General features: G+C 47.9%; 1 protein-coding gene across 4 annotated transcripts in view; it reads left to right on the top strand.

Annotated features, from left to right (window-relative positions):
* The window catches only part of PTPRG (protein tyrosine phosphatase receptor type G), a 774,731-nt gene that overhangs the window by 672,954 nt on the left and 81,695 nt on the right, over positions 1-20,082 (top strand). For 2 of the 4 annotated variants that reach the window (XM_060402273.1, XM_027958231.2), the window contains exon 13: positions 9,792-9,921. In XM_060402273.1, coding sequence (XP_060258256.1) covers positions 9,792-9,921 — 130 coding nt within the window. Of the gene's footprint in view, positions 1-9,788; positions 9,922-20,082 lie in introns of all 4 variants that reach the window. The other 2 variants (XM_027958232.2, XM_027958230.2) reach the window with 1 other exon arrangement.

Raw genomic sequence — 20,082 nt, 5'->3', positions numbered from 1 at the left:
ACTCCTTTTTCAGACTGCATCTTGCTCAGAACCCCATTATGTAAACACTCATTCACTGAAAGCTGGCTGAGTGCCTCCTCCAGTTCAGGGGTCGGGAGAGTAGAGTCTCCAGACCAGATCTTGCCTTTGACTGACCTTGGGCCTAACCCTGAGCTAGAAATGGGCTTCCCAGTTGGTCCAGTGGTAAAGAATCCGCCTGTAATGCAGGAGACTGAGGTTTGATCCATGGATTGGGAAGATTCCCTGGAGGAGGGCATGGCAACCCATTCCAGTATTCTTGCTTGGAGAATTCCATGGACAGAGGGACCTGGCAGGCTACAGTCCATGGGATCACAAAGAATCAAAAGGACATGACTGAAGCAGCTGAGCACGCTCATAAATCTGCAGTACACTCAGTTGGTCAGAGACTTGGGGCTGCTCTTCTGCTCTGACTCAGAGTCGAGGGTGCTAAGCTCCAGTCACCTCTCTGCTTTGGGCAAACCTTGAGTACCTCTTGGGAACACTTAGGCTCTAAGGAAGCCCAGCTTGAAAATCTTTACTTCTAGAAACAGTTGCATCACTGCTTAATATTTATTCCATGCTGGTGATGTGGGTACTAAAAGCCAAAATGTGATGTCGCTTATCCTACATAACCCCAGGCGGCCTCTGCTGTCTTTGTGGCCCTTAAACCAGTGGGGAAACGAGGCGTGCATGCTAAGTCGCTTCGGTCGTATCCAACTCTTTGCAACCGTATAGACTGTACCCCACTAGGCTTCTCTGTCCATTCTCTAGGCAAGAAGACCGGAGTGAATTGCCATTTCCTCCCCTAAGGGATCTTCCCAACCCAGGGATTGAACTGCTGGTGTCTCTTAAATCTCCTGCATTGGCAGGCAGCTTCTCTACCACTAGCATCACCTGGGAGGCCTGGGGAAACCAAGGCTCAAAGGTTAAGGAATTTGCCTGAGCAAGACGTGGCGAGACGGGGCATCAGACACAGGCCCAGAACCCACCTGGTGCTGCTGGCTTCCTGCCCTTGAGGCTTATTTTCCAAGTGGGCAAATAATTCAAATGAATTATTAATTATTAAGTGAATATTTGAATGTGTCCTTGTAAAAAGAAACCATTTTTTCACTTTTGACACAGACTCTCAAGGTCACCTAGAGATGAGCTTGTTCCTTTCCTCACAGGGCAATATCTGGAAATGTTTTCGGTTATCATGACTGAGGCAGGGCCTGCTCCTAACGTGTAATGGGAAGAGATCAAGGATGCTGCTGAACATCCTCCAAGGCACAGACCAGTCCCACAACAAAGAATTTCTTAGTCCAAAATGTCCATAGTGCCATGGTGGAGAAACTTCAGATTTATAGGTTAACATAAAGTTCCTTTTCAAAGATGTTTACTTGGGAGGAAACAATAGGAGGTAATTTAAGGTCAGAAATAAGTAGCAATACAGGCTCATGAATATAGAGCAGATGTTATGACTGTGAAATTCAGCCGGGGTTTATGGAGCGGGGGAGAGGCTCCATGCTTTGGTTGGTTGGTTGGTTGGTGTTTTGGCTCTGCTGGGTCTTAGTTGCAGTGTGTGGGATCTGCAGCCTTCCTTGTGGCGTGCAGAACATTTAGTGGTGGCATGCAAACGCTTAGTTGTGGCATGTGGGATATAGTTCCCTGACCAGAGGCTCGAACCTGGGCCCCTTGCACTGGGTGCACAGAGTCCTAGCCACTGGACCCCCAGGGAGGTCCCTGCATGCTTTAGTTAAAGTAAATCAGACCAGGATTTTGTATGGACTGTCATCGCAGTTTTCAGCCTTCCTGCTTTGGTTGCTCAGGCTCCTGTTGTGGGGATAACTTTTCTGCGTCATATGGCTTGCCCTGGCTCTTGACTGTGATTTTACTGCAAGTGTTGAGAAGAACTAGCTTGGGTGCCCTGAAGGCAGCAGTGTGGTTTAGTTTCCTCCTAGAAAGTGTCTGGGTCCTTGGAAGTTTCTGTCCCTCACTGAGTGATCTTGAAATAGGACAGATTGTATACCTCTGGATGTAGGAAACCAGACCTCACCGAGAACAAGCAAATTTCCAGAGAGGCTGGAGCAAAGGATTCCGGTTGTAAGGGGCTGTGTGTCTGGCATGAGTCCTGATTAACGGCAGAGACACATGATGTTCTAGTGAAGCATCTATGGTGGTGATTTCCAGTAGGTCGGGACCCAGGACCTGCCATGTTTATGGAACTTGAAATAAATTGGGATTTATCAAGTGCCTTCATTGTTCCAATGCCTTATTGAAATACAGGTGACGCTTGCATTGATTTGAGTCTGAGTTCTGTGAGAAATGGTAAGGGGGCTTATTGAGGACAACTCCTAGTGGTGATGTAAATGGAAAGACAGGATGCATGCTCTAAATCAAGCTCAGACGTGGTCATGGGAACATGAAACCCGTGTCCCGTTGCAGGAGAATATATGTATTTGTGACTCACAGTCATGTCTCTTTTCAACAGCAGTTTAGCTAATACCAGGGCTTCAGAAAATAAAGACAAGTTTTGTGGCCCTATAAAAAAGCAGCTTTCTTTTTACTTCACAGCTGCTAGGGATGCTAGCGCAAGACTCAAAAAACAAAATAGAAAACAACAAGTGTTGTTGAGGATGTGGCAAAATGAAGACTCTTGTGCCCTGTTGAGGGGAATGTGAAATGGTGCAGCCACTTAGGAAACAGTATGGAAGTTCTTAATAGAATTAAAAATAGAATTGCCGTATGATCCAGGAATCCTGTTCCTGGGTATTTACCCAAAAGGATTGAAAGTTGGGTCTTGAAGAGAGATTTGAACTGTCATGTTCATAGCAGTGTTATTTATACTGGCCAAGTTTCCAAGGAATGGAAGCAAGCCACGTGTCCAGTGACTGATGAACAGATAAACAAAATGTGGTATATACCCAGAGTGGAATGCCATTCAGCTTTAGAAGGGAAGGAAACTCTGTCACAGGGCTATAGCATAGATGAACCTTGAGCCAGTCACCACACACACACACACACACACACACACACATACATACATGTGCACACGTGCACAAGCACACACGCACATGCACACACACGCGCGAGTCCACTCACATGAGTTACCTAGAGTAGTCAGGTCATACAGAAAGTTGAATGGTGGTTGCCAGGGGCTGGGGCTGATGGGAATTGTCCTTTCATCAGTACAGAGTTGCAATTTTATAAATGAGAAACAGATTCTTTGAAATCAGTTGAGCAACACTGTGATGTGCTTAACTCTACTGAACTGTACTCCTGGAGATGGTAAAGATGGTAACTTTTATGTGTGTTTTACCACTATTTTTTTTTAAGTCGCACCTTAATTCATAGCTGCAGCTGGTTTTGAAGGAGTAGCGTTATCCAAACTTACACAGTCTAGTTTTTTGTGACTTAAACCCAGCTATAGATTTTGAGTGTGCAGGTTGTCCTGCTCTCAATCTCCCTTGAAATGTGACCAAATCCACCTTTGCCCAGCCCCTGAGAGTGGCCTGTCAGGATCCAAGCCCCTTTCAGTATTGACCATGTAGAGGTTCTTGTCCCGAAGCAGAAGTTGAGCCCTTCCTGCAGGGTAGGAGGCGTCTTCTACGGGTCCATCTGATATTTCCCTGCCTGTAGCATTTATAGTACATTGTACTCCGTTTTTATTTGCTTCTACTGGGATGAGAGCCAAGCCAGTAAAAGGCAAACAGCATTAATTCAGTGATGACATATGCCACTGAAAACTGTTTTTCTTTTCTTTCTTTTTTCTTTTTTTTTTTTTGAGAAAGCAGAATGGAGGCAGTTTACTCAGATTCTTGTGGATGCTGAAATAGAAGAGGAAGATGATCTGTGGGGAGGTCATTCACCTTCCCCCACCCTCTGCACACAAATGCTCAAAGAAGATTATGTATTAGTATTTTGCTCTACATTTCCACTGGAAGATGTTTCTGAAACTGGATCATTCTCTGAGTCCCAGGCCTGCCTGGCTTGACATCTTCTGACCCTCCTAGCGGCCCCTCGTGCACATCACATCCATGGGAGGAGAAGGGGCATAAGTCGATACCCCCTCCCATTTTTATCCTTTTACACAGAACAGCAAGATGCAGCCCTGGAACGAGTATGAACAGGTTCTAGGTTCACAAAGGGGAATGGCCCATGCTGTAAAGATGGAGCAGCAATCTGAGTCACTTCTCATTGGTTGAAAACTAAAATCACTTTCAGGATAAAAGCTGAATTGGAAAAGCTGCCTGGTACAGCCTCTCTCTTGAGTCGTTAGTGTTTTCAGAATCCTGGTCAGGAGTTCTGTTAAACCATGATTCTTGCTTTTGATGATAAGGCTTTTGTAAAAGCCCCAGGTGTGTGTGCGTGTGTGTGTGTTCCAGCTGCTTCCTTGGGTCAGAGTGCCATACTACAGATTGAAATTCGACTGGCCAGAGGGAGCTGGCCGCTGCACTCAGGGATAAAGAAAGCAGGTCTTATGTTGCGTCTAGGGGGCAGTGAGGACTGTGGCAAGCCAGGGAGCCATAGCTTGTCTTAGAGTGTATGCTCCTTGCTTCCAGCTGATGTGTGCCATCTGGGAATTCAGAACTGTGATATGGGAGATTTTGGGTAGTTGTTTTCTTTTTAATTTATTTTTGATTTTGATTTTTTGCTGAACTCTATTGTTTATGAAATCTTGGCACCTACCTCACAATTTAACTAATAATTCCCAGGGGAAGGGTACCAACCCACACGTCTGTGGGCTGCCAGTTCACATTGCCCATGGCAGGCTGGAATGGCCGGGCTGGTCCTGCTAGTAAAACCATACCAACTGGACAGATCAGAGATGGAGGCAAGAAGGTGCTTTGTTAACCCAGCGGTCCTGCACTTGTCTTGGTGTCAAGGTTCGGGCAAACTCTCCTGGAGCTGGGCAGCCTGGCTCTGCTGGACCATTCAGGAGGTAGCTGGGTTACAAGTGAAGCTCTAAGGACAAGTAAGCTGCTCCTAACCGTTCTGTTGTTCAGTTACTGAGTCATGTCTGACTCTTTGCAACTTCACCGACTACAGCATGCCAGACCTCCCTCTCCTTCGCTGTCTCCCAGAGTTTGCTTAAATTCATGTCCATCCAACCATCTCATCTTCTCTCGTTCCCTTCTCCTCCTACCTTTGATCTTTCCCAGCATCAGGGTGTTTTCTACTCCTAACAGTTGGGAGCATCTAGGTTTATCACAGTCAGTGGTGTCGCCTGGTTGAAAGGAAGAGAAGAATGGATGTCCCCTGGACGCAGGTACTGGGCTGAATGCTTGACTGCTCAGGGCCAGCTTTCTGGGGATGCGACCTTTGCAGTTACACAGCCCTGTGCTCAGGAGGCCCTGTGTTTGCATTTATGTTCTGCATCAGCTCTTGAAACTCTTCAGTAATTTTTGAAAAAGAGGCCCCATGATTTCCTTCTGCATCTAGCATAGTCTGCTCTGCGTAGGTTATCTGATTCCCCTACGTCCCTCGAGAGGTGAGCATTGTCATCTGTTTCCCCTTGATAGAGGAGCGACCAGAGAGGCTCAGAGACAGTCACTTACCCCAAGTCACAGGGTGAAAAAGGCATGAGGCAGGATGTGTAGTCAGAATTTGCTATCCTGGAGGGCAGGATCTTGGTTTCTCTGAAAAGTCAGTAGTATGTTCTGGTGTTTGGGGCCTTGGCATGGGGAAGATTGTTGGGAGAACAAGGGCAGGGGAGGAAGAGTGTAGACCTAGCTCAGGTGGCAGGCTACGTGTTCCTAGTTAGTTTCTAGTAGTTGACTGTTTGATGGCACTTTCTCCTTTGAGGGCCCGCTGGGCCATACCTCGAGTCAGGCACCAGGACAAGTGTTTCTTCCTAAAGCACGGCAAGAAGCTCTAGTCTTAGGACAGACTTTGAGGTTCTGGCTCTTCACTGGTGGTCACCTCACAGGCTGCCCCCACTGCCGATGCCCCCAGAACCCACCTGCGGTTCTGTGTGATTGCCACGCGAGCCCTCGTATATTACAGGGGGATTCAGATTTTTCAGACACCTGACGAGTGCTCTCCATCTGCCTGGTGCTATGCTAGGGTGCTGAAGAGGCAGAGGATGGTGGTGGTGATGATGGTCATCACAGTTGATAATGTTAAGTAGGTGCTTATGGGTGCCAGGCAACACGCTAAGGGTTTTATCGAATTAACTCATGTAATCGTCACACCCCCCCTCCCACCCCACTGTAGTGGGAAGTATCATTATTTCCATTTACAGATGGCAAAACTCATGCCCAAAGAGCTTAAGTAACTCCCCAAGTGTCACGTGACTAGGAAGAGACAGAGCTTTATTACTGTTCTATACGGAGACCATCAGCCTACTCTGGGGGACCTTACAGTAAGTAATAAGAGAGCACCTGAAATTACATGTGCTGTAAGGAAAGTGCATGATGACAACCACCGTGGCGAGGATTAGAGGATTTATTTAGTTTTTGCTCAATGCCAGGCACACCTCTAAGCATTCTGCTTGTGTCTTGAGTTTTCCCACCACATCAGGGGAAAAAGTTCTTGTCTCCCCATTTTATAAGTAAAGAACTCCAGGCCCCAAGTGATGCAAGTTATCAGTTAGAGGTCATGTAGAAAGTGGCAGAGTCAGGGTTCAAACCTGTAATCTCTACTGCACCTTCCAGAGAGCACAGTCTGAGGGTCTGGGGAGACTTTACAGAGAAGGTGATCCCTGCGCCTGAGCCAGGACTGAGGGATCAGGACCTTCCGGGGACAGTATGGAGCAGTGTTCCCGGGCAGTGAGCTCAGCAGGGTCAGAGGTTGAGAGGTGGGATCATGGCCCAGCTGGTCACTGGATGGGTGGATGTGGCTGGAACCCATTGCAGCGGAGGCGGGTAGCAGGAGAGGATGGGGTGGGGAGGCCCACTCAGGGAGGACCTTGCTGTCCCCAGGGGCAGGACGGAATTCCTCAGGAGAGGATGCACGTGACTGTGTGGCCATGGAGTGGAATTCCAGGCTCCTGGTACCGTGAAGACAAAGGGGGACTCTTGAGTTTTAACATGCAGTCAGCTTTGTTGTGCCCAAGTGGAAATCCAGCAGCACTCCTATTTTTGCCTGGCTTTTACGTAAATGACCTAGGCAGATCCCGGTGCCTGTCATTAGTCCAGGCGAAGACCAAACTGCTGTCAAAATAATCCTTAGATTTTTGTCTCTCACTGCCAGCTGTTGCTGGTCTGAGTTTTCTTCCACAAATGCCGCCATTCAAGGGGCTGTCTTGAGAGGGACTTGAGATATGTTTACTCCCTCAACCTCTCAAAAAAAAAAGTGCTCACACAGGCATGATGAAATGTTAGAAACAGCTCCATTGTGAAATCTGAGGGAGTTTCGGGCGAGGGTCGTTCTCAGTGATTTGAGGACGAGCAGGACGTGGACTTTGCCTTCTGCCTCCTCCCCACCCCTGCCTAACCATGCAGTAGCCCAGACAGGAAGACTCTTCGGTGAGAAGGAAAGGAGAGAAATAAAACATTGGGTATGCCTGGGCTTCCCAGGGTGGAAAGTGAGTTTGCTGGTTGTAAGGCGTTTATGTCAGCCCTCCTGCCATATTTTCTATTAAGGGCACCATCCTGGCTGAGATTCCCCACCACCAGCCACATAATCACCTGACTGGGCTGCCCCCTGCTGGAGCCCTGCAAAATTTTCATTTGCAGCTTGGATTCTTTCTGCGGCTGGTGACCAGAGCTTGTGATGAAAGCATGATATTGAGGGAGAGATTGTACATCTGACACTTGTCTGTCTCTGCTTACAGTCTTGCAGGACATGTCCTGTGGCCTAAAACCGGTTCCCTTAATCCAGCCTACAAACCCTGGCTGATGGGGCCTCCAGCTCTCCATTTTGGAACCCCCCTTCATCCTCATACCCCCTCTACTTCAGTCTTCTCTCTCCAGAACACATCCATGCTTGCTCTTGACCTGGTTAACTCATCTTCATCCATCCTTCAGCTGCCATCTGAACATCAGGAAGCCCCCCCCCCCCAAATCCCTAGGCTGAGACCACTGTTCCCCTGGACCCCGTGTGCTGCCTGTGGCATCACTTTCATTTATTCCAATTGCTTGTTCATGCGTCTGCTCCTCTCCCTTCAAATTCCCACCCCACAGACACAGAGTTGTTCCTGTCTGATGTCTTCTTGCCTCCGCATCCCGTCTCACCATGCCTGGCATGCAGTCAGGACTTGTCAGATAGATGCCTAACGTAACGGAAGCCTCTGGGGCATGCTATCACAAGAAATGGGCTAGCATGGTTAGGGATGCTCTTTATAAACCTCCGTTTGCCCTGCTGAAGTTTTTCATCAGAGTATGCGTGCCTCTGTCTTGTCACATGTGAGCTGGGCATACATCTGGTCCCGCCTGTGCATGAAACAAAGGAGGAGATCAGGGTCAACTACATTTGAGGAAACCCAGTAAAAAGGCTGTAGCCCATTTCTTCCTCACTCCAAGTCTTGCCTCTTTAATAATCTGCTCCCAGGGATAATTATCTCTTTCCTGCTCAGCCCACCTCCTCTCTCCTGGAAACCCAGCCTGATTAGCCCTTCACGTAGTCCATCCAGCTCAGGGGTGCTCGGGGCTGGCTGAATGCTGGCCTCATTTCTGCAGAGCAGGAGGAATCCTCGCTGAGCCCTGCAGCCAGCGGTGGAGGTGTCTGTGGGCTTCTCCCTGCGATCAGGGAACCTTTGCTTTCTCACACGTGTGTCTCCTGACCGTCTCTGTGCTCCTGGGCTCTTCCCAACCCCACACCACCCTCTGAGCTTCCTGTGGACCACCTGGAGATTTCCAGGCATCAACCCCACTGTTTGTAGACTAGATTCTGACCTGAGTCCACTGGGAACTTGTGAAGATCCTTGGGACCTGAGAGAGAGGAGGAGGAGCTGCTGGGGTAAGAGGTGCTAGCCGACCCGAGAGAATCCTCTACTATTCCGCAAGCTTCCCCTCTTAACGCCCCCCTTCCCCCCGCCAAGGCTGGCTACTGTTGAGTGGCTGGTGTGTGCTGGCAGCAGAGAGAGATGTGGCTGCCTCTCTGAGAGCCTTTAGAAGGATGGGGTAAGGGGGCAGGTGGGAAATGGGATCAAAGGAAAAGCTTTCGAACCAGATTTGAGGGAAAACGGGTTCTTGGGGGATCTGGGTGGTGGGAGCTGATGGGCGGGAGGAACCTGGGTGCTTCTGCAGGGGTGTGCTTGAGTCCTGCTCCTTCCCCTTGGCCGGGAGACTGAGGGATCCACTCTTGGACAGTTGTCTCACCAGGACTGTTAGGGAGGGTGGTTTCCCACAGCAGGACTAGAGGAGGGGGTAATGGATGCTAAGCAAAGAAATATACACCCGATCAGTCACAGAAGGTTGTCTTAGTAAAACCCATCTTTCCCTCCCTCCGTCCCTCCCTGGCAAACCTACCAGGCTCCCCTGTCCATTTTCCAGAAGTGGGCTCAGTGCTCCTTTCAGACCCGAGCATATTTCTTCAGTATATCCAGAGGCCACTCAGGGTCAGTAGCGTTCTCAGAGCGAGGCTGGGTCTCTGGCATCGGCTCAAGTCTTTTCAAAAACATTTTGACTCTTATCTATAAACCGATCCCACTGGTGACTATGGGGTGCAGCCTGCAGAACAGGCCCTGCTTGGCTTGGGCCTCCCCAGGAAACGGCGAGGACAGTGGTTTGCCGCTCATCACCGGGCAGCCCCGTTCTCCAGAAACCACCCAGAAGTGGAGCAGAGCTCTCCGGCACAGTCGGGCTCCCCTAGCTCCTGCGCTCGGCTCACCTCTGCCCTCTGACTGGCACGGTTTCTCTTTGCAGCAGAGAAGAACACCTCTGGGATGATAAGCCGGCCTTCCCCTGGGAGGATGGAGTGGATCATCCCTCTGATTGTGGTATCAGCCTTGACCTTCGTGTGCCTCATCCTTCTCATTGCTGTGCTCGTTTACTGGAGGTGAGTCGCCAGGCAGCCCTGGTGTGGGGCTCGGGTTCCGCTGTCAGCATGTGCCCATAAGAGGGGTTTAACCAAGGGGAGGGGACACCCACGGCCTCTTCACTTAGAAAGGTAAGGTGGCTGCGGTGCTTCTTGTGTTACCACCTGGGAGACCTGCTTTATCTGCAAGAAACTGGCGATACAGAGCCGCTGTTGAGATTAAGGCACCCATGATGAGCTCCTAGAATTTAGTGCCAAAGAGGCTTTTGCTCAAAAATCAGGGAGATGCGAGTTCAAATACCAGCCCTGCTACTTGCTGGCTACAAATCCCATTTCTCACTTTGAGCTTTAGTTTCTGAACCTGCAAAATGAGTTAATAAGTTTCCGAGCTTTCCCAGTTTCTCTGAGACCATGCTCCACTTTGTCATAACCACATAATAGCTCCTCTTGACCTTAAAATTTTTTTCATAGCCTTTTACTGAAAATTCAGTGATGGAACATATATCATATTCTCTGGCATTTAATACTCATAAAGATGGCTGATGGTAAGTCATCCTTGTACTAGCATCATCCTTGAACTGGTTCTCACTGCTTCCCGAGGGAAGCCTATTTGAAGCTTCTATTTAAAAGTTGTCTGTTTTTTCAGCTCCACACTGTCAGCCAGTTTTAACTGAGTGAGATAGGCTGGCCCACTTGGTTGCCCTGGCAGGCTTCACCTCTCAAACTGATGTAGGAAGCTTCTACCCTTTAACAAGCTTCATCAGTAATGGACAGGCATCATGTTTCCCTCCCTTCTTTCCATTCATTCAATGAATTTTGAGCCCCTGTTGTGTGCCAGACAGTCTTCTCTCATGGAGCTGAGGAGACGGGATAAATAAAGCAAACAAGATGATGTTAAGTGTACAATGAGAAAAGTCAGTCTGGAAGGTGCAGGGGGATGCTGAGGCTTTAGGGTGAATGGTCAGAGTGGTGGTGGTGGTGGTGGTTGCTTGGTTGCTAGGTCATCTCTGACTCTCTGCGAGCCCATGACTGTAACCCTCCAGGCGCCTCTGTCCATGGGATTTCCAAGGCAAGAATACTGGAGTGGGTTGTAATTTCCTTCTCCAGGGGATCTTCCCAACCCAGGGATCAAACCTTCATCTCCTCTTGGCAGGCAGGTTCTTTACCACTGAGCCACCTAGGAAGCCCTCAGCGTGGTTAAAGAAGGCCTACCTGGTAAGGGGTATTTGTCCAAAGGAGTCAAACGGGCTCCATCTAGGGCAGGTTCCAAGCAGAGGAAATTGCATGTGTAAAGGCCTTGAGGCAGGAATGTGCCTGCTATGTTCCAGGAAGAGCCAAGAGCTGTGGCTGGAGCAGATGAGTGGGGGGAGAGAGTGTAGGACAGGGTATCAGGAAGAAACAGGATAAAGGGGAGTTGGTCATGGACAGCTTTGTGAACACTCTAGACCGCTGGAACACATTGCCTTTTAATGACAGAAGGACTGTTTGGTAGAGAAGTCTTGTGATTCAGGATCCCTTGGCTGTGTTGCAAAGACCACTGAAAAGGAGCCGGGGCAGAGGCAGAGAGGCCAGCTAGGGGACTACGGACTTGTCCAAGAAGGAGTGATGTCGGCTCGGCTGAGGGCAGCCACGCAGGTTGTGAACTGACGGACTGTAGACACATCCTGAAGGTGGGATCAACAGAATCTGTGAACAGATGGTGTCCCTGGGTCTGTTCTCAATCGGAAAGGTCAAGGGAATAAGGAAGGGTTCATCTGAGGGCTTCCGCTGCCGTCTAAGGGTAACTGTGGTGCTGTTTGCGCTACAGTCCAGCTAGGTGATAGCGGACGTTGTGTTTCAGGGTGATCTAGGAACACTAGACTCACGTCCCTGTCACCCTTTCTCTGAGACATGATGGTTTGCAAACAGATACTCTCTGGAGCCCACTGATTGGTACATCGGAGGCTGCCTCACATGGGTTAAACTGAGCGCCTAGAGGTAACAAAAGGTCTGCTGCACGCCCTCCTCTTGTCTCTGCTTGGTGCTGTGTGGTTTTAGTTGCAGACTCTCCGCAGGAAGGAGCAGAGAGGACCCACCGCCGCCCCAGGCTTGGTAACCTTAGCAGCTCTAGTGTGAAAAAGTTCCTGTTCCCAGTAGTTCTAGCACAAACCTCAGTGTTATTTCTGCTTGGCCCACCTTGGTTCTCTGCCTGCCTGATAAGGGTCATGCTGGCCACTGAGGACCCTGGCTATCTGGTCAAGCAGATGTGGATTCCAGGCTGACCAGACAGACATGCTGATGGCAAGGTGCTTACAGGAAGGGGCTGTGCAATGTCGTCAAGAGAGCTTTTAAGGTCCTTCCATTCAAGATGTATTTCCCCATGAGAAATTCATACTGTGTATACTTTTGAAAAATTCAGTGAGTCTGAATTGCACATACGTATTGAATAATATATTATTATTTCATGTGTAAAATATGTTTATAATGTTTTGTACATGTTATTTACATGTTAGTTAGTTACTATTAGTTGCTCAGTCGCATCCAACTCTCTGTGACCCCATGGACTATAGCCTGCCAGTTTCCTCTCTCCATGGGATTCTCCAGGCAAGACTATTGAAGACAGTTGTCATTCCCTTCCTCAGGGGATCTTCCTGGCCCAGGGATCAAACCCAGGTCTTCTGCATTGCAGGCAGATTCTTTATCATCTGAGCCAGTAGAGAAGCTGATATACATATTACATGTGTGTATTCAAAGCTTGCTTTAAAGTAACGAGAGGTTTAAACCTCCTTCAGTAGATACTGCCTATGAGTTGAGGTGTTTTCTGTTGTTTTGGAGGGGGGTTTTTTGTTTGTTGTTGTTAACAATTTTATTTATTTACTTTTGGCTGTGCTGGGTCTTTGCTGCTGTGCAGGCATTTCTTTTGTTGCAGCTACTGGGGGTCACGCTCTAGCTGCAGTTCAGAGGCTTCTCATTGCTGTGGCTTCCCTTACCGTGGAGCACAAGCTCTAAGCACGCAGGCTTCAGTGGCTGCACATGGACTCAGTGGTGGCTCTAGAGCGCCGGCTCAGTAGCTGTGGTGCACGGGCTTAGTTGCTCCGCAGCATGTGGGATCTTCCCAGATCAGGGATCAGACCTGTTGTCCTGCACTAACAGGCAGATTCTTTACCACTGAGCCACCAGGAAAGTCCTGCCTGTGAGTTTTTTCCAAACTCCTAACATGCCAATACACAGGACTGAGTGCAAAGGAGAAACTTCTTTCAGAACAAGCAAAGTGAAATTGAATTAGCATCAGGACAGATGAGGTGGCCAAACATGAGAACAGCCTACAGGGAACAAGGATCTTTTTTTTTCTCTTTTTTCAGATTTTTTTTTTCTTTATTATAATAGAACATGAAAGAGAGATGTGTTGGGAGAGTACACAGAGAAAATGCATACATGCTGAAGGGATGGGTGTTCCCCTCCAGCGATGTGGTTTTGAAGCTAAAACAACAGTACACCTCTCCTGCCTTTGAGGCACCGTGAGAGCAGATGGTTGGCAAGCAGGCTTGACAGAAGTAGAGCAGAGAGGCAGATCAGAACGTCCTGGAGTGTTCCCTCAGGTGGCAGGCCTGACGCTGAGGTTTCAAACCAACTCGCCATGGTGGCGGTTTCCATAACGGAGGACTGAGTCTTCGCAGCTATTGCTGTGGTTTCTGCGTGTTCACTGAGGCTGAACTGCATGGCCCAGAAGTGTAACCCTTCACTCCCATTGGCCAGACATGGTCACGCAGCCCCAGGAACACGGGAGAAGTGGGAGAGTATGCGGGTATTCATGGAGCACCATCAGAAGTGTCCTCAAATGTTGGCATTATTGGGTTGAGTATGTTTCTTGAAAAGGACACCTTTGGAGGCCAAATACTAGTTTTGTTACTTTGGCCAAAACTGAAAAATACAGGGTGGGAAGCCCAGGTGGCTCAGTGGTAAAGAACCCGTGTGCAGCGCAGGAGACATGGGAGACATCAGTTCCATCCCTGGGTTGGGAAGATCCCCTAGAGAAGGAAGGAAATGGCTCCCCACTCTAGTATTCTTGCCTAGGAAATCCCATGGACAGAGGAACCTGGTGGGCATGGAGTCTCAAAGAGTCAGACCGCAACTTAGTGACTAAACCAGCAAAAAGTATAGGTGGAGACCTCATGTATTTTTGTTCCACTGGAAGGTGTACAGAGGTCCATTGGGGACCATCTGAGCAGTATTTTTACAGTTATCAACATGGGTTTGTGGGAGAAATTTGTTTTGAAACTTAGTTGGCTGAGATGTTACTAGTAGCTCTCTCTCAAATTCCCCTTGTCAGGGTCTGCCTTGAAGAGATGTAATCAAATCCCTAACAATGCAAAAGTTGCTGAAAAGCTAGAAATAAACATGCAGAGCATTTGGGGACAAGGGACAGAGTGGTGGGGCGGCTAATAAGGATAAACTCGAGGAAAACCTTGTCTCATTTTACAAGTAGTGCCCTGTGTGTGCCTTTTAAATAGTGCAGCCCATGTCAGCATGCGACGGTGCAGAGCTGTAGTCGTTGGTGTTGAAATGAAGGAGGAGAAATCAATTCCATACTTTTTAAACTGTGCCATTTTGGCCCTGTTCCTCCAGACAGTAACAAAATGCACCTTTTGAGTGACTACAGTCACAAAGTACATTGCAAGAGCTCTAGCCCCCATCTCACCAAGACAAGCTGTTTATATGGCACTAATGTGCTGGCGTTCCTGAAAAGATTGGAGCAGCCAGCTGCTGCCACTCAGAAACAAGAGGAAATTTTGGAGAAGGTTTCTTTGCAATTTGCATCACTTAAGGCTGATGCTGGGGAAAGAGCTGTATACAGGACCTCCAGACCATATGCTAGGGCACACATCTTGTTCGTTTATTATCTTGTTCCATGGAATAGCTTAATACTGTGTAAGTAAGACATTAGTGTCCCCTTAGAATTGTCAGGATTGGAAAAATATTTTTAATTTTTTTTTCCTGTAACCTTGAAGGAAATTGCTTTGAAGGTAGCTGTTCTCTCTCTGATGAGCAAAGAAAGTCTTACCCCTGAAATGGCTTCATACATCTTAAGGTCTAAACAGCCTAGAGTCTTTTACTGAGTATTCAGCAAATCACACATGTGCTACATGGATTGCATTGCTACTTTCAAATCCTAGGAATTATTACATCCATTTTGCAGATCAGAAAACTGAGGCTTGGTAAAATCATAAGTGAGAGCATTCATCTCTAGTGGCTCCTGGATTTGAACCCCGCAAATGTGACTTCAGGTGGCACAGTGATAAAGAATCTGCCTGCCAACGCAGGAGATGCAAGAGATACAGGTTCAATCCCTAGTCGGGAAGATCCCCAGGAGTAGGAAGTGGCAACCCACTTCCGTATTCTTGCCTGGAGAATCCCACAGACAGAGGAGGCTGGAGGGCTACAGTCCATGGGATCGCAAAGAGTCGGACACGACTAAGCAACTGAGAACACACAGCATAATGTGACTTCATTGCCCACTCTGTGAATCGTTACATTATTTTGCCTAGATGAGGAGTAGCTTGTCTGGAGGCATTCTCTTTCTTCCAGAGTCTGTTTTCATAGCTCATTTGCTTGTTGAAAAGATCTGAAAAGATCTTATGATTCGGATTTGCCAAAGTCGCAAAGGAGAAAACTTGAGGACCTGCCCTATTTTCAGGTGTTTAAGAAGCAGACTAGATTTTGATGCTGAGTAATCCTACCTACCTGTCCTATTGTTAGTCCCAGCTAGTCAGTGCTATCTTACCTGATGACAAATTGAGCATCTCATTGACCATAACTGTAGCTTGGGAGAGAACTTTCCAGAAGTGTAAAAACAGCTTTACTTCTCAGATGCAGAGAGAGCTGAGCTAAGTACAGAGACTCCGGAGCAGCAAACCGAAAAGCCTTAAGTGGGAAATGTAAAAAGTAACCCCCGTTGGTTGAAGTTTGGTGGTAGAAGGATTTCACTCTCTGGTCTGAGAAATCCACATCCCTCTTGAGCACACAACTGAGCCGTCTGTAAATTCCATGGTACATCAGTCCACACCAGTTTAGCTTCATAGGCAGGTGGAGAAAGGTCTCTGTTTTTACTCTCATCTTTAGACTCCCAGAAATTTTGCCCTCTGTCGGTGCCTCCACATTTAGAATGCTGTTCGTGAAAGCAAGTGTGTTTTGTTGACACGCGATTTTTCTCTCTCCTGGATGTTCAGGGGGAGACAGTGTAATAAATAGGAAGGGACATAAACCGCAAATGTGTGCGGGGTTTGAGCTGGCATAGCAGAGGCTCTCGCAAACAGACAGATGCCCGTGAGGTCAAGTGTGGGCATGTGCCGCATCTTCTTGCTGGAGGGACGGTTGACCACGTGTGCCCATAAGAGCTCGGGTCCCTCCTGGATTCCACAGTAGCAGCAGTGACACTCAGAGCACTGTGAGCCGTGTGCAGGCTCTCCGCCCATCTGCTGTAGCAGCGGGTGCTTCCAAGCCTGCTCGCCAATCACCAGATTTGGTTTAGACATTTGTCTCCCACCCCCATCCCAGGAAGGTCACAAAGGAGCTGGGGCAATAGCAATGATTCCTCCCGTGCGTGACTGTGAACAAGCTAGTGAGGAGGAAGCATGACAATAATAAGTCACGATAATAATAATATTATTATTAAATAATAATAATAAGCACAATAATAATAAGTCACAGCAGCCAATAGTGGTGAATTAGCACAAAGCAAACGTGACATGACTTAATCCTCCCAGCAGCCACGGGTGTTGGCCATAGTGTTGGGGACTGTTCCTTCCTTCCCGTTGGAGGAAACAGTGTCCACAGAGGGCACAGAGGGAATGGACTTGCCCAGGATCACAAGCTAGTACCTTTGAGAAGTGCAATTGACTTTTTTTTTTTTTGGCTGTGCCATGCAGCATGTGAATTCTTAGTTCCCTGACCAGGGATTGAACCCATGCTCCCTGAGGGGGAAGTGTGGCTGGAGTCTTAACCATTGGACCACGAGGGAAGTCCCTACAGTTGACCTTTGAACAACGCAGGTTTGAACTGCAAGGATCGACTTATACTTGGAGTTTTTTCTAGTAGTCAGCACTGCAGGAGTATGCAGTCTGGTGTTTGGTTGAATCCATGGAATCACAGATGTCGAGGAACTGTGGATACAGAGGGCCAAGGACATTGCATGCAGATTTTTGACTGCAGAATGTTGGCACCCTTATCTCCATGTTCAAGGGTCAGCTGTACTCAAACCTAGGCCTTTGTTTTGTTTTGTTCACCTAAAAGACCCTTTACAGGTGGCTCATGTATTCCTTCCTTCCTTTCGTTTATTCAAAGACATTTCTTAAGCATCTAGTTTGTGTCAGGCACTGGAGATATGGCGAGAAGATAGAGGTCCTGCATCAAGGAGTGTGTAAGGGGTCTTCCCTGGTGGCTCTGTGGTAAGGAATCCGCCTGCCAATGCGGGAGACACAAGTTTGATCCCCAGTCGAAGATCCCACATGCCTTGGAGCAACTAAGCTGATGCACCACAGTTATTAAGCCTGTGCTCAATAAATAAAGTTATTGAGCCCAGGAACCCCAGCAACTCCATGTCTTGCAGCTACTGAGGCCCACATGCCCTGGGGCCCTTGCTCTGAAGCAGGAGAAGCCACTGCAATAGGAAGCCTGCACACCCCAGCTAGAACCTAGCTCCAGCTTGCTGCAACTAAAGAAAAAGCCCGCGTAGCAACAGAGACCCAGCACAGCCAAAAATAAATAAATAATTGCATTTTTTTTTTTTAAGTGCATAGATTAACAGAATAGACGAGCAGGTAGAAAAAGGTTGTCCCAAGCAGAGGTTACAAACTGGTGCCCTGTTGTACTGGTTTTGTGTAGCTGACCTCTTTTTTTCAGAAACGAGAATTTCTTTGAAAATGGGAAGATTTTGCTTAAAACTCCTACTGTCTGGATTCTCGTGAGATCACTGTTCTCATACTCTGTCATGGCACTGGTGGGCTGCACAGACCTGACCGTGGTCCCCTGCTCACCGGTCTGCCCATCTCTGCCCTGCCCTCGTATGTGCATTCCCAAGGTCAGCGGTGATGAAGGGAAGCTGTGCTCCCGGAGGTACTTGACCATCGCCAGAGCTGGGCAGAAGGGAGTCAGGGAAGGCTTCCTGGAGGAGATGGTTGGCTCTGATTTTCATAGAACTGAGAAGGATAGATGTTCAGGGTAGAGGAAACTGTGTGAGCTGATAGAGCAGCATGTGTTCTTGTTGTGTTTGATAATCCTCGAGGAAAAACACACTTCCTCTTTGCAAAATAAAGTCCACTTTCACAGGCAGCCTCAGATTCTCTTTAAGGGAATCTGGGGCATGCACAAAGGCCCTGGATCAGTCTGAGCTGCTCTTCTGCATCTCATGTGAGGGAGGGAATGAGGATCAAAAGACAGGTTTACGTGCAACTTTTCTCAAGTCTGGAAAAAGCCAAGCTTCCAAGTCGTAATTTTTGGTGGCTTTGTGCAATCACCTTTATCATTTTGGAAATAAACTGCCCTCAGGGCCACCTGTATTCCAAGCATCATTTTTTTTCTTTTTTAATCCAGTAACTGCTCATGTCACTCATCTCTGTCCAAAACATGGACTTGTAGCCATAGTTCAAGAAGGTTTTAATGTAATCATTAGGAATAATTGTTGCAATCCAGCTCTTCAAAGCCTGACAGTGTGTGGAGCCAGTGGGGAGAAGAAAGCGCATTTCCTGATGCTGAAACATGGCTTGCCTCTGAGGATTTTTTTCTAATGATTTGCTGGTGTCTTGCTCTGAGATGCTAAAAGGCATGGGGGTGGGGAGCCTTTAGAGACCCCAGCTGTTCGTGAAGATGGTCACCTATTTTTTTTCTTTCTTTCTTTTCTCTGGACAGCTGTGTGCAGGGGAATCTGGGTCACGTGGCAGATCCCAGGCAACTTTTTGCTCAATAACTGTTTCCCAAGTGGCTACTCAGGGCCCTTTCAGAATTCAGGAGACCCATCCGTTGTTATAGTAACCAGCCCCCCTGCTGTCGAGTTGGCCCTGAGATGCCAGCCGAAGCTCTTGGAACCAGGGAACACGTAGTCACTTAGACAAAAGCAGGGAGAGACTCACCATTAAAGACTGCCATTTATGCACTGTGATCCTTAAGAGACAGGACTGATTCTGTGAAGAAGTGAATGGATCTGTTTTTCAACCACGCTTGCTTTGCAGGAAAGGGAAACTCCTAGACATATTCAGTGTCTGTTACATCCTCGGTGCCTTTCTTTGGATTTCTCAGAATGAAGAGTCCTGTCTCCCAGGGTTGATGAGGTCTGCCTTGTCGGGTTTCTCAGGTAGCCCCCTCAATTATTTGGGATATTAGTTTTGTAGCATTTGCTTCTCAGCGGAGTGTTGTCAGTTTACAGGGTGGGAGTTTGAAGCGCCTGCGATTGTGTGTGAGGAGAAACTGCGGAGATAGCCGGCTCGGCTCCAAAATTCCTGAAAGAGTGAGTCTGGCAGAATTCAGAGTAGGGCTAAGGGTTGAGAAGAAGTCTAAATATTTTAGGAAGCTGCAAATTTCAAGTTCTTATGAAAATTTGCAAAAACACTCCCAACACACTCGTGATTCCCTGGGATTGATGTTGGTAGCCGCGCTGCATGTGAGAGAGAGGTTTTGAGGACAGTTGTTGCAATTCCACAATGTGCTCAGTAGAGGGAGACAAGAAGTTCTGATTTATAGCACCTTACCCCCTCCACTACTTCTTAATCATTTTCCTAAGTTTTGACTTAGCCCTCATTTGGTTTCGGCACCAAGCCCTTTTACCCACCATCGAGGCTATTAATTATCAACATAAAGGAAATCTTGTGTTGATGGAGAAGAAAAAACTAACAGCTATGCATTAGAGAAAGTCCATTCTGAGAAGACGACAATCAGAAGTTCACAAGTGTTCTTTGAAATCACGTCCTGAATGCAGAGTTCTGCATGAGATTAAGAAGAACTTCCAGAAAGGAGAACGTTTCCATATCCGTGTTAGTCTCTACTGTCCTACAGAGTTGAGAAAGAAAATCCTTTCGATGTGAAATCCTATAGCCCAGGTGGTTTGGGGGTTGCATATAATTAAAGCAACGCTTCTCAGGGTGGCCACAGTGCCTCTTTTCAAATGCTAGAGCCAAGTCTCCAATGCTCTGCTTATTTAAGTATTAAGAGGAA

This window comes from Ovis aries, chromosome 19 (assembly GCF_016772045.2).
Source record: "Ovis aries strain OAR_USU_Benz2616 breed Rambouillet chromosome 19, ARS-UI_Ramb_v3.0, whole genome shotgun sequence".
NCBI lineage: Eukaryota > Metazoa > Chordata > Mammalia > Artiodactyla > Bovidae > Ovis > Ovis aries.
This window is presented reverse-complemented; position numbering and strand designations above follow the sequence as displayed.